At 39.9% G+C, this 14,965-nt stretch overlaps 1 protein-coding gene across 4 annotated transcripts in view; it reads left to right on the top strand.

Moving 5' to 3' along the window:
* The window catches only part of GALNT9 (polypeptide N-acetylgalactosaminyltransferase 9), a 158,823-nt gene extending 146,564 nt beyond the window's left edge, over positions 1 to 12,259 (top strand). For 3 of the 4 annotated variants that reach the window (XM_033008245.2, XM_033008247.2, XM_033008249.2), the window contains 2 exons: positions 5,551 to 5,718; positions 6,411 to 12,259. In XM_033008245.2, the coding sequence (XP_032864136.2) occupies positions 5,551 to 5,718; positions 6,411 to 6,557 (315 nt within the window). In that variant the 3' untranslated portion in view covers positions 6,558 to 12,259. Of the gene's footprint in view, positions 1 to 3,588; positions 3,819 to 5,550; positions 5,719 to 6,410 lie in introns of those variants that run through there. The other variant, XM_033008248.2, reaches the window with a different exon arrangement.
* The last annotated feature ends 2,706 nt before the right edge of the window (positions 12,260 to 14,965 follow it).

The following is a 14,965-nucleotide window of genomic DNA, read 5'->3' as shown; positions in this document are numbered from 1 at the left end:
AGATTACTGTTCATCTGTGATAAAATGTTCTTTACTTCTTACCCTACTATTTCCCTTGCATGTTGCACACCTTCAAATGGTGTTCTCCTGCATTACCAGTGAAAAATAAAATTGTTAGTGCTCCATGAACAAAATGCCTTTCCCTATGTGTATTCTTAAAATCAGTTTTTTACCATGATAAATCACATCTTTTCAATGACATCAGATTTTAACTTTATTTATTCAAACAGGGACAAGATCTTCTATGCATGCTCTGGAATGCATTTAACCTGAGTTTGCATCAATTTAGTTTAATGAATTTGTCTCAAGCTAAGTCAGGGTATGCTAACAGGACTATCCAGACAAGGTTTTGCATCAGTCTAAGCTGATTTCAAAACTCACTTTACAGAAAAGTACTGTTATTTTTATATGTGTTCATTAGATCTGCAATTTGTATCTAACCCCTTTCAGGAAAAAGGCTTGCAAATACTGCTGGGAGAGCATTAGGAAACAGTCCAGGGTTAGAGAAAAATCAGAAATAAAGCAATATATTTGGGTTCTTGAAATACTTTGTCTCTGCATGTGGCTTGTCTTGTACAATCACCTGTAAAGCCCATTGGTACTACAGCACTGCATAGTACCTTTTTTTTGTAAAAGAAATTTAAAAAACAAAAGGGGGAGGGGGCTAGGGAATGGGGGGGCAGATGACCAGATGACACAAACCCCCAAAAGTGGAATGTGTTGTTCTGGAAGCATCCTAGAATGGCTCTAGGACATGCAGGTTTTGAACCACCTGAGAGCACTTATAAAGCCTCAGTGGAAATATTCACTGTCTCAGAGTCTGTCTTGAATGCTGTGATGTGGAGCTGATTATACCGTATGTGAAAGAAGAGAAGTTAATAAAATGGCATCCTGGGATAGAAGGGCCCTGGTGAACAGCCTCCTTCTCCGCCCTCCTCTCTTCCCTTTTCACACCAAGAGAAAGAGGAGGCACTGCAGCTGTGAAAGCGAGAACTCCCTCGGCATTGAGATCAAGCAGAAAGAAGGGAGAGAGATCTCGACGTTCCTGGAGCTCGCAGCTATGCAAACAGATGGAATAAGAGGAGATGAAAGGCTTTACTTAAACTGTTGCTTGAGGGCAGATATTTAACATTTTGCTTGGTAGAGCTATGGTTTTCCAGAGCTGCACACTGGGTAGCAGGTCTGATTGCTTAGGGCGAGTGGAAAGGTGATTTCTTAACTTGCGGGAGGTGGTGGGTGAGGTTCTGTAACAGACCTGAAAGTTTGGTAACTGTTTCTCTTGTGATCTGTTTGTCTGTCTTATGGTGAGAAGTATTCTGGAGATTTAAGGCATTTTGGATTCCTGTATAGCTCAATTTCTGTGTCATCTTACAGCTCACTTAACCTGCGTGGCTGAAAGTTCATTAAAAATTTCCTTTTGTTTGGAGAACGAGAGTGAGGGGGTTAAAAAGCTACCAGACCCACCTGTGTAATTGTTTCCTAAAAACAATTACCTGTTGTTATTTTGTGTTCTGTTTTGTTTTCTTAACTTGACTGGAGATTAGCAAGAATGGTTTTTCTGAAGTCAAATCCTTCAGTTAAAAGCTGGCATTTACTGATGCTCCTCGAGGATCACCTTCCACAGGCAGCACCACTCACTATTTTTGAATCAGATATGGTGGCTTTGATAAACAGCCTTTGACATCTTTTCCATTCTGCCCAGATTTCTGAATGTTAAAAGGAAAAGTATCCTATGTTATCATAGGTATAGCAGATAGTGTCAGGATTAGATCTTGGAGGATTTAATAGAGCACTTAACTTCAGTGTTGTTTATGTGGATCCTTCAGCGAAGGTCCATCCTCATGTGAGGTATAAAACTCTGTCTCTGTTCTGCAGCTTGCAGCAGGACTATGTGGATACCTGAGGCTATCAGCCCATCAGGGCTTGCACAGACTTCTTTATTTTTTTAATGAATGGGACTGAATATTCCTTAATAAGGGGGACTTTGTAATTTGATTTTGGTTGGCCAGCCCTGGGAATGGATTTGGCGTGATATATCATGCCCACAGTTCTAATGCAAATTCATCAGTTACTTCTTTTTCAGTGTGGTGGTGACACTTAAGATCAAAGTTGAACACAGCAGGTGCAATTTTCACTGTTTCATTGACTCTGTATCTCAATCCCTTCTTTCTAGTGCACAATAATAAGCAACTCTAATGCCTATTTTATTTTTACAGTTTATTTTGTCTCTAGGAAGTTATGACATGATATCTTTGGAGTGAGACATTATTAATTGTGTAGTAGTTTCTTGAACCTTGATATCTGATCTATATTTTCAGGCACTAAAACTTCCTACATACTGTGGTCTGAACTGAGATAATTGTTTGTGGGTGTTTTTTTATAATTTTATTTTATTTTAGGATGAGCGTCAGTTTTTATGACTGTTGGAACTCTTGGCAGAAAGCACAGAATCAGGAAAATTAAGTCCATGAAATTCCATTTGTCTTACTATTATATAGCTACCAGTTTCCTTCACCGAGCCATCTCCAACTCTGTTGAACTGTCATACAACTGCCACTTTCAATATCAGAGATAGTTTAATAGGGTTAGCATATCTTCTGCTTCTAAGGCCTATCAGAAATGGCAGTTTATGCTTTGCCAGGCTTCTGTATAACAATGTCTTTTCCAAGTGGCTACTGCGATGCAGAGTACATGCAAATCTGGCTACTGAGATTCTAAAGACAATATTTTAGACCATTTTAATACCAGTACAGAAAATGCTGCTCATCTTAAGCCATAGGGAAAGTAGATCCTGTACTATAGAGCAGGTAGACCATGATAAATGGTGGTTCTGATTATCTAGATAAGGCAGAGCCAAGCAGGTGGTATTTTGGGACCTGGAGAGGTATAATAAAGGTTGCAGGATGAACACATTTCCCCGTCAGTGTAAGTTTGAGTCATGTCTGCAGTTCATTGGAACGCTGCTGAGTAATCATTAGATATGAGAAGTGTGAAACACACAGACAGGTTTTACTTACTTTTTTTTTTTTTTTAAAAAAGTTAGTGGGTTGTTTTTTCCCCCCTCCTTTATATGAGAAAAAAAAGAAGTTAATTTCTGAGCTGGCAGTCCATTCATATTTTGGATCACTTTGCTTGCTTGAGCTTCTTTTTACGTGTGTCCCCCCATACCCTTATAATAAAAAACAAACAAATAAAGTGTCTCAGTTTGACACATATAGACAGTGCCTTGAGAATGACATTGTTCATACCGGGGAGAATCCTCATGTGGTTATCCTTCTGCTTTCTCTGATGTAGGCTCTGTTCTAACTCTGCACTTCACATGGTTGCTCTGAACAGAAGTGGCAGGTGGGAAAATGAACACATAGTTTGTCAAAGGGTATCTGGTCTGGGAGCGAGTAGACCATGCTCTTTTTACCAACAGCAAGATATGATTATTCACAGCATGATTCTTCTGAGGTTAATAAGGATGGCAGTAGAAAGCTAGACTCTAATTTGAGGTTTTTTGATCGACAATGATATCTCATGCACTGGTCAGTAGCATCCAATAAATAGCAGGCACTTCTGACCTTCCTTCCCTTTCTTGTTAAGTAATTTCAGTCATATAACAGCAATAAGACCAGACAGGCAGTGAATTTCCTGGGTGATAATTGCATTTCTTCGGTGGCTCAGATCTTCCCCCTGCAGCATCCAGCATCACAGTGTACAAGATATGTAGCTGACTCCATTTTGCAGTCTTTTGGCACCTGGGCACCTTGACTACTTCTAGGGTAAGAAGGGCAAAGTATTATGCTGGTGTAATGACTGAATTTAAACACAGAAAAAGCAAGAAGTAGATACATCTGATTTGACATATTGGCCTGCTGCCAAATTAACATCATGCATTTTCACTTTAATGTGCTTTGAAATCTCCCTCAGTAGGATCTACCTCAACTATCTGGGAAGTAGCAGTAATTAAGGGGATTACTTATTAACTTTTGCAACTTGTAAATGAGGACTCCATCGTTATCATAGTTGTCTCAGCGCAATTTGATAGTGAGCTGACAGAGCCCTTTTTCCCTCTAAATTAACATCCTAAAACCACCCTGAAGGCTTTGGGGCTTTATTAGAATACAGATTGAAACAAATTGCAGTAGAGAAAAATCCGACCTGTAAGAGTCAGAATAAAGTGTTTGACATCAAACTTCCTTCATCAGGATTGTGCTCCTCAGGCCCGCTGTCATCCAGCAGCTCTGCAGTGGCTTCCTGAGCTTCAAGAAACTTTTCAAGGTCCCCAGTGTGTCCCTAGAAAAAGCTTTGTTTTTATCGCCAGTGCCTTGAGATGTGGGTTTGTGTGTCAGCGGGCCCGGCGCTGGCCGTGTCCCTTCCCGCGCAGGCCGTGCGGGAGGCTGTGCCGTCCCAGCCAGCTCCCGGCGCGCCAGGGAGCCGCGGCCTCCTCTCCGCCCCACGGCGTGGCAGCCCGTGGGGGCAGAGGAGCAGCCACCCTCTGCTTACGGAAAAAGGCTGCTGTGAGCACAGCAAAACGCTTCATCACGTGGCTGTGTTGTGACCGTCAGTCCTGATCTACAAGAGCCATCTACAGATATTCTGTATGGCTTTAAATATTTTCCCTTGGTTCAATATCTACATAATAACATATATTCTGGCACACTGAGATTACAAGAGACCAGGTTTTTTTCCTCACCTTCTACATGCTTGGGGTTTTTTTTTCTCCTTGAGGTCCATTTTACTGTCAATGACTTGACGCAAGTGAAATCATCACTTATTATAAAAGAAAGGTTTAAAAAAAAAAGTCACACTCCTGTAGAACTTAACATGAATGATGGTGCCTGCTTAACTTTTTTTTGTTAAAAAAAAAAAAAATCAAACCCCTCTAAAATAATAAATGGCCCTCACCTAAAGCCTCTAATTACAGCCAGTAGCATTTGCCACACCACTGAATTGCAGAACAGTTAAGACTCACACAAAACTGAAATACCAGAATGTGATTCTTTGTTATGTAGGCCTGAAGCATACGGTAGCAGATTTGTAGCTATTTCCCTCGTGATTTCTTTTTTCCTCTCATATTTTTGGAGGCTGGTTGCACAGTTGGATTTTTTTCCGTAACATTTATTTACAAAAACTAATTAGACTTGTTGCTATCAATAGTCTCTAACAGAGTTCTTAAGAACAAACTGCGTGGCAAATTGACATTGTGTCCTTGTTAAAGCAACTCCCACTGAGTGGCTATGATTTACATATTGGTTACTTCACTTTCTCGATTGCCCTTTTGCAGTCAAATAGTGAGTAGGGAGTGGTGGGGAGCAGAGCTGTGAGAAAAGGGAATATTGTGTCCTAGGAGAGACCCTGTGTGGGAATAAATAGTTTCCCCAGCTTTTCCCGTGAGCAGCGTGTGCCCGACCGGGAAGGCCCCGGCACGCAGCAGGACGAAGGGCTCGGGCCAGCGCTGGGAGCAGAAGCTGGCAGGGAGGGAAGCTGCAGGTCAGACTGTGTGTCCCACCGCTGTGGTCCCTGGGGCTGCCGTTCAAGTCTTCCCTTTCCTTTCTTCCCCAGCTTGTCCGCTACAGCTCGGAAGGCGTCCTGCAGCTGGGGCCGCTGGGCTCCACCGCCTTTCTGCCCGACTCCAAATGCCTGGTTGACGACGGGAAGGGCAGGACGCCGACCCTGAAAAAGTGTGAAGATGTCCTCAGGCCAGCACAGAGGTTCTGGGATTTCACACAGGTATGGCAGAGCTCAGGGAGCCTTGCAGAGGTAGTTTGGAGAGGAATGCTGCTCTGGAGGATATTTAATAAAAAACAAGAAGGTCTGGAGAGGACCGTTCTAGGAATCCTCCCTTCTGCTTTCTGTAGTCAGATATGTTTTCCATAGGTCATGTGCTATCCAGGAACTTTCTTATGTTATTACTAGGAATTTTGGGGTAAGCTTTCTAGGAATTTTTAGTAATCCTTTCTTGGAATATTCTCAATTTTTGTAGTGGTTGTCAAGAACATACTTGTAATTTATTTTTTATTTTGAGTCTAGAAACTTTTGTTTCTAGAACTTTTCTAGTATCTTTCGGGGAATTTTTACATCCAAAGCTTTCAAATAATATTTAGGATTTTTGAAGGCATTCTTGCCGTTTCTGGGATTTCCTGTATATTAGGATCTGTAAGGATTCTCTAGTGCTTTTTAGAGATTTTTCTAGTGATTTCTGGGGAATTTTCTAGCAATTCCTGAATCTAGAATTATCAAGGAATAGTTTCAGCACTTTGTATGGATTATCTAGCTTCCCCTAGGAATTCCTAGAACTTCCTAGGGACATTTGTCACTTGATATATACAGAACTTTCCAGGCATTTTACAGATCTAGCACTACTTTTCTTATAGTCCTTTCAGCTTTTCTAATCCATCTTTTCTTTTTTATTTTTTAATCAGAATGGTCCAATCATCAGCAGAGACACTGGCCGTTGTCTAGAAGTGGAAATGTCAAAGGATGCAAATTTTGGGCTCAGATTAGTCGTGCAAAGGTGCTCGGGGCAAAAATGGATGATTAGAAACTGGATAAAACATGGCCGACATTGACTTCTGGGGCTGAGAAGCTGCCTGTCCTGCCGTTGTCCATTGCTCAGTGTGCCATATCTTGCAAGGCATTTGTCTTAAAGCAAATTAGTTTGAACAGGACTTGACTCTCAAAAGTCCTACATAATTGGGCATTTAAAGGGAAAAAGAAAAAAAAAAAAGAAAAGCAGACACATACATGCCCTGTTGACTCCTCCTTGCTCCAGTAGATGACCTGGGAAGCTTAACAAGAGTTTTCTGTTGGTTTGGAAATCTTGTGAAGATCAGAACATGACAGAAAAGTGGGTTCCTTAAGCTCTCCTAGAGGAATTAATAGACAGATGTTTCTATGATGAGTTCAGAGGAGAGATCTCAATACTGCCTCATAAAGAGAGTTCTCTGATGGGTAGCTTTTTAGCTTTAAGTTATTGACTGGTGCACAACTCCTATGGTGAATAATCATGTGCCTTTTTTATTGTACTTCGTATAAAAAGGGACTGGAAAAATCCTAGCTTTTCAGCATGTCTGGTTCATTGTACTAAACAAGATCTGTAAATAACACTGGAAATATAATATAATATATGATAAATTTCAAGGTTGATTGTTTAGGAGTCTCTGTTTCTTAGAAAGAGACCGTTCCGCAAATGTTTACAGGTGGTTCTCAACCTTCAAGCTGCTAAAATGCAGCATTTTAGAGACCTCTTCTAGCTAGACACAGGTAAATGGTGAAAAGGTAAAATAGCCACATGCTCCATTATATTGCCACATTTTACATTACTTGGCTGTAAAGGCATCACAATATAGCACTTGCATATTTAACTTTTGAGTCAGTAGATGTCCTAGTAGATGGATGCATTTCTGGAGGCCTCGGCTGTCCCACAAGCCCTGAGTACGTAAGTGCGAGGTTCCCGTCCCGCAGTGCTCTGCGTGCAGACACACTGTTGTGTTGTTCCAGAAACTGCCTGGAGGCTGGATACTCATTACTTCTGAAAATGAGTTGACTGACTTAGGTGCCATCTGTGGAATTTAACAACTTGAATCTTCCATTTTGATACGTCTCCTGTGAAAATGTCAAATGTGAGCAAATACACTTTTTGAGCACTGTCTAGACAAATTTCCTGAACAAACCAACAGTCTTTTCGGTATTTGAAAAAGAAACAAAAACCTAGTGATAAGAGAGCAGATTAGAGCCAGAACTAGGCAGCACATATAAATACCGCTACTCTGAAATATAAACATTTTACTGTAGCTGACCAATTGACATCTTTGTGAACGTGAATTTACTAATGTATCCAGTGGTTCATGTGGGATCTGTGCAGGTACCAGAGCAATGCCAAGGCCCTGTCCAAAACGCTGTCAAAGCTGATGACCACTGTCAGCATCAGCAGCCCTTGGGTGTGGGTCCACGGCAGACAGCTTTTCATTGCAGAAGATTCAGTCATACAGAAGGAGAGACAGAGTTGTTATCTGTTAACTTCACTGTTTTTTAAAAAAATTCTATAAAATGTTAAAGGTTTGTTTTGTTTTACTGAGGAGGAAAATGGGTAATTGCAGACACTGCAATACCATGAATATCAGCGATCTGTTGAGGAGCTTTTGCCATTCCTATTTCAAGGCATGCTGAACAAAATAGAATGGAAACAAAGTTAATTTTCAAGGGCATGATACGTAGTAAAAAATTTACTTTTAACATGCAAAATCCATCAGTTCTTGTCAACTCTTGGTTGGTATCTAGAGACCATATCACTATATTTTGCCCCAATTTTATCTTTGAAACAGTGTGTGCAAGATGTAATAAAAAGCCAGTTATCCTGGAGCTTATTTGTGGCTAATTGCTGATCTTTAGTTATGTCATATGGATCAGGTTATGCATGAATATACACAAAACAATTATTCTGGGTGAGATTCTAAATATAAAAATGCTTAAAATTCTGTGTTTATGGTTAGTTGAATGCAACCTCTTGAACAGCATAATAAGCCCTGCAGGGAGAGGTAGCATCTTTAATAAATCAAGAAATGCAGTAAAAAATCGTGGACAAGCTCAGTATTCAAGCCTTCCTGCAGGTCTTAAACAGGTAGGAAGCTTCAGGCTAAATATAGATTGGGAGCAGTTGCCCTGCATTTAACCTCCTTACATTAACCTATTAGACAATTTAAAAGGATAGTTGCCGTCTATGGAGCAAGTGCTGAACGCTTTGTACAGAAGTTCTATTTGTAAGTGACTTTTCATCTTCTCTCCAGATTTCTCTCTCTTAAATTGTATGAAAGCTGTACTCTTCTGATGGGGTTTTACTCCTTGAAATATTTGGCTGAGGGAGGTGAGAAGGCAAAAGAAAGGAAAGGACTGTTTCACCCGGTGAGGTTTTGGGGGAGTCATGTCACAGGTCATTCACACTATTTGTAGTCTTTCCTATGAACTAACTATTCTATACAAAGATGGCTGGAAGTTGAAAATAATTATATAACAATATGATTACTAAATGCCTAACTATTAGAGTATAAAGTTACTGTGCTGAACAGAAGCAAATATGTTACATGCTTCCCAACCCTCCCCCCCCCTTTTTTTTTTCCCCTCCTTGTCTTGAATTGCCAGTCTACATTTGATCCTTGCTTAGCAATGGGGCATCTAGCCTTTCAAATCCTGGGTAAATGAAAAAGGAAGGCTGAATATTTGGAAGAATACCAGGTTTTAAATTTACTTTCCTAAAAGGAGTGTGGCATTTGCAGTTTATGAGTTTTGAAGCTGAGAAGACCAGATCTCCATTTACTGGCAAAGATTTCAAACAAGCATGACAACCCTTCACTGTGACACCACCATAATGAGTGTGAATTGGGTGTCTCAGAATTTTGCTGCTGCGTGTTTTCAGTGCCCAGTGCAAAGCATTTGAATGTGGCCACAGCATCTGAGAGTGGTCAGTCCTGGGAAGCTCTGACAGCAGAGGCCACAGGCTGCAGAAGGCATGCAAAACCCAGACCTTCAGTACAGGAAGGAAAGCAGATTTTTGTGATAGATGAATGGCTATGAGGCTTGCAGAATAACATAAAAGAACTCAAATAACTCTTAAAGGTGGGGTTGGTATTTTCTGTGATTGTAATTTTTTTAAGATTTACAGAAACAATTTCTTATATTTGAAAACCACATCTGTTGTTTTATTTTTACTTTAGTCTTTATCTGTCTGAACCACTACTTTGGCTGTGGTATTAACATGGTGGCACTGCATATGAGAGGGTCTTAAATATTCTCTCATAAAAGGATTAATAATAAAAAAAAGCCTTGAGTATTATCTGTTTTAACCAAAGTCTTTGGGTCTTTTGTCAGTATTTCACCTCATACTATAATCTGAAGTCCTGCTTAATGTTGTTTCAAAGTTTTAGTCTTGTTTCCCACAGTGCAGCAGTCCAGATACTATGAAAAGTATTTAATATAGTGTAGTACGCCTTGTAGAGAAAATACAGATCAAAATCTTCAATTGCTATTTTTTTGATTATGGAGTTAAAGATGAGGTCAGAAGAGTAGAAGGTGAGAAGGAACACCAAGTTTAGTACACTGTTTTCAAAGGCAAACTGGTAAAAAAGTCTTGTAAGCATGTCAGGATCCCTGAAAATTAGTTTTAGTCCCGTGGGGAAAAAAGCCCTTTCTCCCTTGAGAGCTATAAACTATTTTCCAAGATGAATTTATTCTTGGCTAGATTAAAGCCATTGATTCCTCAGCCAAAATTGTTCTCTAGCTTTACTGGCTTGCTGGTTCCTGAGGCATGCTAACCTCCAGTGGGAAGCAACTAAGAGAAAAAAGAGCTAAAAAAGATGTTGTTGAAGGACCCAATGGATTCCCCTGCAATCTATATTGTGTGCATCCATGATGCATGAGAACCCTTCAGCACTGTTCAACATCTAAAAAGCTAAAATCTGGTTCCATAGAAGTGATCTAAGAGAAAAATATGGAAACAAACAACAGGTCTTCATACATATTCTGAAAGTGTTGAACTGTCTATCTCATTTCAATGAATAATTTGGGGCTTAGTGTGCATGAAGATCAGGCCTTCGTAATCCTTTGTTTACATTTCTTTTCATCAGCCTGCTCCTTTTTAAAAACTGTGGTCTAGTATATGAAAACCTCACTTGCCATGTGACAAGGAGTGTAATCTGTCTGACACAGGACAGCTGCAATTTTAAGTACTTAAGCCAGAGCTAATAAGATTTAATGAAATAGCACCAGTCCTAAATGTTCTTTAGATCAATTACACAGCATGTAATTCCTTCAGTATCCAGTATTCATTTGAAATGGTTCATTAACAGCCATACTAAAGCACATTATGGCCTGTTTTGGGACCCAATGAGTTGGGTTTTAAGAAGAACATTAATAGAAGTTGGAGTTCAGAGGAAGTCTGGCATATTATTATTCAATTAGGACACAAATACCTTTGTTTTTTTCATGAAAGGCTTTGGGAGGAAAAACAGCTGTCAGAAGTCACTTAACTGAAAATGTTTCTAGCAATGGTGTTCCATTTTTGACTGCTGCTGTTTTGACTGCCTGCTTCTTACTGCTAATCAAAGTTGATCATGAGGTCATGTCACAGATAAAAGATGGTGTAGCAAATTAGAAGAACTAGCTAATGAGCTAGATATATAACCTAAGGAGTAATCAGGTCTTCAAATGTCTCTACATCTGTATGCCACCAAAGTAAACTTAATATTATGTTTTCTCTGGAAAGAATCCCAAACTTAACACATTTTTGTATTTCTTCATCAGGAATACCTATTCAAGAGCCTGCTGTAGTGTGTACCTCTAAATCTTATTTTGCAGATACAATTTTGTGTGTGTGTGTGTGTGACATTAGTGGACTTAAGGTGAGAGCTGTAATTACTGAATGCATGGAAAATACATTAATTGGCACTGTGGTCTACTGAAGTATGTGCATCATGCATTTATAGCTTCCTGTGTGGTAACAAGGATGTTCTTGAAATGCTAATGCGCTGAGAGCGTTCTGCTAGAGACGGAGTCTGCTTACATAGTGAACTAAAGGAATAAATACTGAAATTATAGAGTTAATAATTCTCAGTGAATTTGGCACAAAGTGCATCAATATTTATATATTCTAAAAAATGTAATGAATTAGCTTCAGATTCTCTCTTAACAATCTCCCTATTTTACTCTGATAGCTGTTGAAAATACCTTGTCCCTATAAAGATCTGGGATGCTTATGCCATGTGAAGGCTTCAGATTGTCTTCACAACGCCCCAGCCATCAGCGGCATTAGAAAGAGAGATACAGTGACCTCTTTGGTACATTGTAGTGGATTTTAGAATTATTTCACAAAATACATTGACTTACATTACAAAAGGGTTAATGTTATGTAAGTAAAGGTAGTGAGTTCATGGGTTGCCCAAGTATAAACAATATTTTCTATGGCCAAGAATACTTACTTATAAATATCCCAATGAAGCAACATATGGTAACCTGGTTTTGAGGACAGAATTTCTGAATCAAGAGCGTTCTTCAAAGGTGTATAGAAGCACTTATTACTTTGCACAGAGTTACAGTTTTCTATTGGCCATCAACAAGTATTGTGCAGTTTTCAAACTCTTTGTTATAAGTTTAATTTTAAAAAATAATGCAGCAACTGGAATGCAAGTTGTGACTACAAATATTTTTTTCATTATGTGGCACATCATCAAATCAATTTGTATTTACACTTGAAAAGTTAATAAATTACTATGCATTTTAATGCTGACATGAGCTGCATTTTTTATCATTTTACATTTGGATACCTTGTATTAAAATTCAAAGTTGTCACACAAAGGAAAACTAGAAAAGCAAAGTATACACGCATTTTAAAATTTAAATTGCACATCATCTGTTCTGAAAGGTAGTCAGCCCATTTTTGAGATGAGCAGAGCACACTTTGCAGAAGACTGCTAGCTGTTCTAAAGCGCATGAGCTCAGTGCATGTCAGGGGAGATGCATCACCACACACTGGTTAGAGACTTGGCCCCTGAGCGTGCACATCCCAAACCGGACTGGTAACAGTAGAAACAGTGACTGCATTGTGGTGGTCAGGCCTGAGGGGAGGCTTGTCTTGCCATCCCAGTACAAAGACATACTTGTGTAATGCTTGCAGGTACCAATCCATACAGCGATACAAGCTCTGTTGTTGTATGGTCCTGTGGGACTAGTAAATGCTCCACAAGAAGGATTCAAACATAGATTAAAAAAAGCCCCATAAAAAAATTCTGACCTTGCAGTCACCACTCCTGGAGTCATCGAACCATGGGGAAAAATACACTATCGAACCACAGCCAGGAAGCCGATGATGAAAGTGTTCTCTTTCTAGGAGTTTTGCATTGGAGCTATGTTTTAGCAATTCGAGTGTGTAAGAGCACAGTTGATCTGTCATGGATGTGATACTGTTCTAAAGAACACAGCCAAAGAAACAGAACAACTTATACTACCCCAATTGTCTAGTTAATACAAAGGACTGAAGGATATCCCACACCCTGTGACCTGACCTATATCAACAGAGAGACCAGGTTTGCAGATGATACAGAAGGTCATTGCTCTGCTGCAGCCAAGGAAGTTGTGGGAACCGTAGTAATTTTTACTGTCTATAGGCCTGGTCTGTTGCAAGTGATGATAGTGCTATTGAGTTGATGTTTTTTCTGCTTGCAAAGCTACTTTTATCTGCCCGAAGGCAATAGAAAAGGGATATGCTTATGAAATCCATTCTATACTGTCATACTTCTACCAGAATTCTACACAGCCCAGCACCTCATCATTGAAAACAGTCAATAATTGATGTTTAGAAGAATGAAGTGGGAGACAGGGAAAATTCATCATGTATCTCCCTCTAATTTCAAAAGGTAAGGACTTCCCAAGCCAGAGGCTATCCGCACCAACTCAACCATTAGATTTAATAACTACTGTGGGCCTGTATGTATCTAATCCACTTATACCTCTGGATGTCACAACATCCTGTTGTAATAAACAGCACAATTTTTGTGAGTCAGTGTCTCTGATTTTCATTCCATAGGACAACCTGCAGTTCTCTTACAGTGAAAAACTGTGAATAACTGCTGTCAACTCTTTTTAACACCCTTTTTAGTTTGACCTCTGTCATCTTCTTTTAAAAAATATTTCAGAACCGATTGAGTGTCATGCTTTTTTTGTATTGCTAGCAAACAACTTCGTAAAAGCGCAAGCAGATGCTCTGTGTCATATATTGGATTGGATGATAGCACAGTGAGAACTGATCAGGTTCTTGAACTGCTCAGCCATATAAAACATACATTACTGGTTTTAACATTGATTTTGGATCTCAGCCAGACTGCTTCTCCTCTGTTAGTGTGTATGCACAAAGTTTGTAATTTGTGATCAAAAAGCACAGAGCTTCTGAAAAAGGATCTGACACCTTCTTTCACTCTGCTGGAAAGATCTCCCTGCCCTGCTCCTCCTGCCGGGAGGAGGCCGTAGGGCCCACCATGGGTTACAGCTGTGTGACCCCACTGGGACACGCTTCCATGTTCCTGACTCTCTCACACACCTCTGGTTCGGTTGAGGTAACTGGGCGAGACCTGAGCGCACAGTCTTTCTTTCTTCTTCCCAAGTTCTACAAGGACAGCGACTGCCTCAGTCAAAGAGCAGCTGTTAAGCGACTCCCTGATTTCCCAAGAGGAAGTGGGTCGGCTGTAGTCTTCAGGTGGGCAACAATACAACCAGCCTCGGACAGAACAGCCTGTTGCAGCCTTGGCAAATTTAGCTCCACTTCCAGGATCAGTGCTTTCTAGGGTGAGGCATTTCTTTGTAAATCCACACTGAGGTCTCTGTGTCGAAACACTGCTCTGTTGCTAACTGAGGTACTCTGTGGACTTAATTTCCTGCTATAACCAAGCCAGCATTTCTTGGAAGCAGAAATGTCACCTTTAAAGGTACCATATGCTTGCTAGAATGAATGTTCTGTGAATAATATCCAGCAAAATTAGGTGCATATAAATATTTTGTCAGCAGTTCTGCATCTGATGATATTTATACCGCATAAGTTATCCTAAGTCTCAGATTTTTCAATGTGAAGAATGTATATCATGAATGTAGCTACCCCTCTTTTTTTTGACCAATAAATCTTCATGCATCAACTGTGAATCATGAATATGTGCCTGTAACTGAGCACTAAGTAGCAGTGATAATGATTTTCAGCCTATACATTGTTTGGTTATTGTATCATTTTGTTTTGTTTTGGCTATCCGTTGTTACTGTAATGTAGTTGGGCACCTGTATTAGTTAGGCCTGCCTTTGCATCCTGACTGGTTATCTGGAATTTAAAACAAGAGAATAAGGACAGGTATTTCCTGTCTGTAATGTTGAGGTAAAAGCAAACAAAAATGCCCTCTTTATACTAGAATTGTTGAAATGTTCTTAACCTGTGAATAAACCCAATAAC

Source organism: Tyto alba, unplaced genomic scaffold, assembly GCF_018691265.1.
Source record: "Tyto alba isolate M040663 unplaced genomic scaffold, T.alba_DEE_v4.0 Super-Scaffold_44, whole genome shotgun sequence".
In the NCBI taxonomy this organism is placed as follows: Eukaryota; Metazoa; Chordata; class Aves; order Strigiformes; family Tytonidae; genus Tyto; species Tyto alba.
The sequence above is the reverse complement of the archived record's forward strand: the minus strand, read 5'-3'. Positions and strand labels throughout refer to the sequence as shown.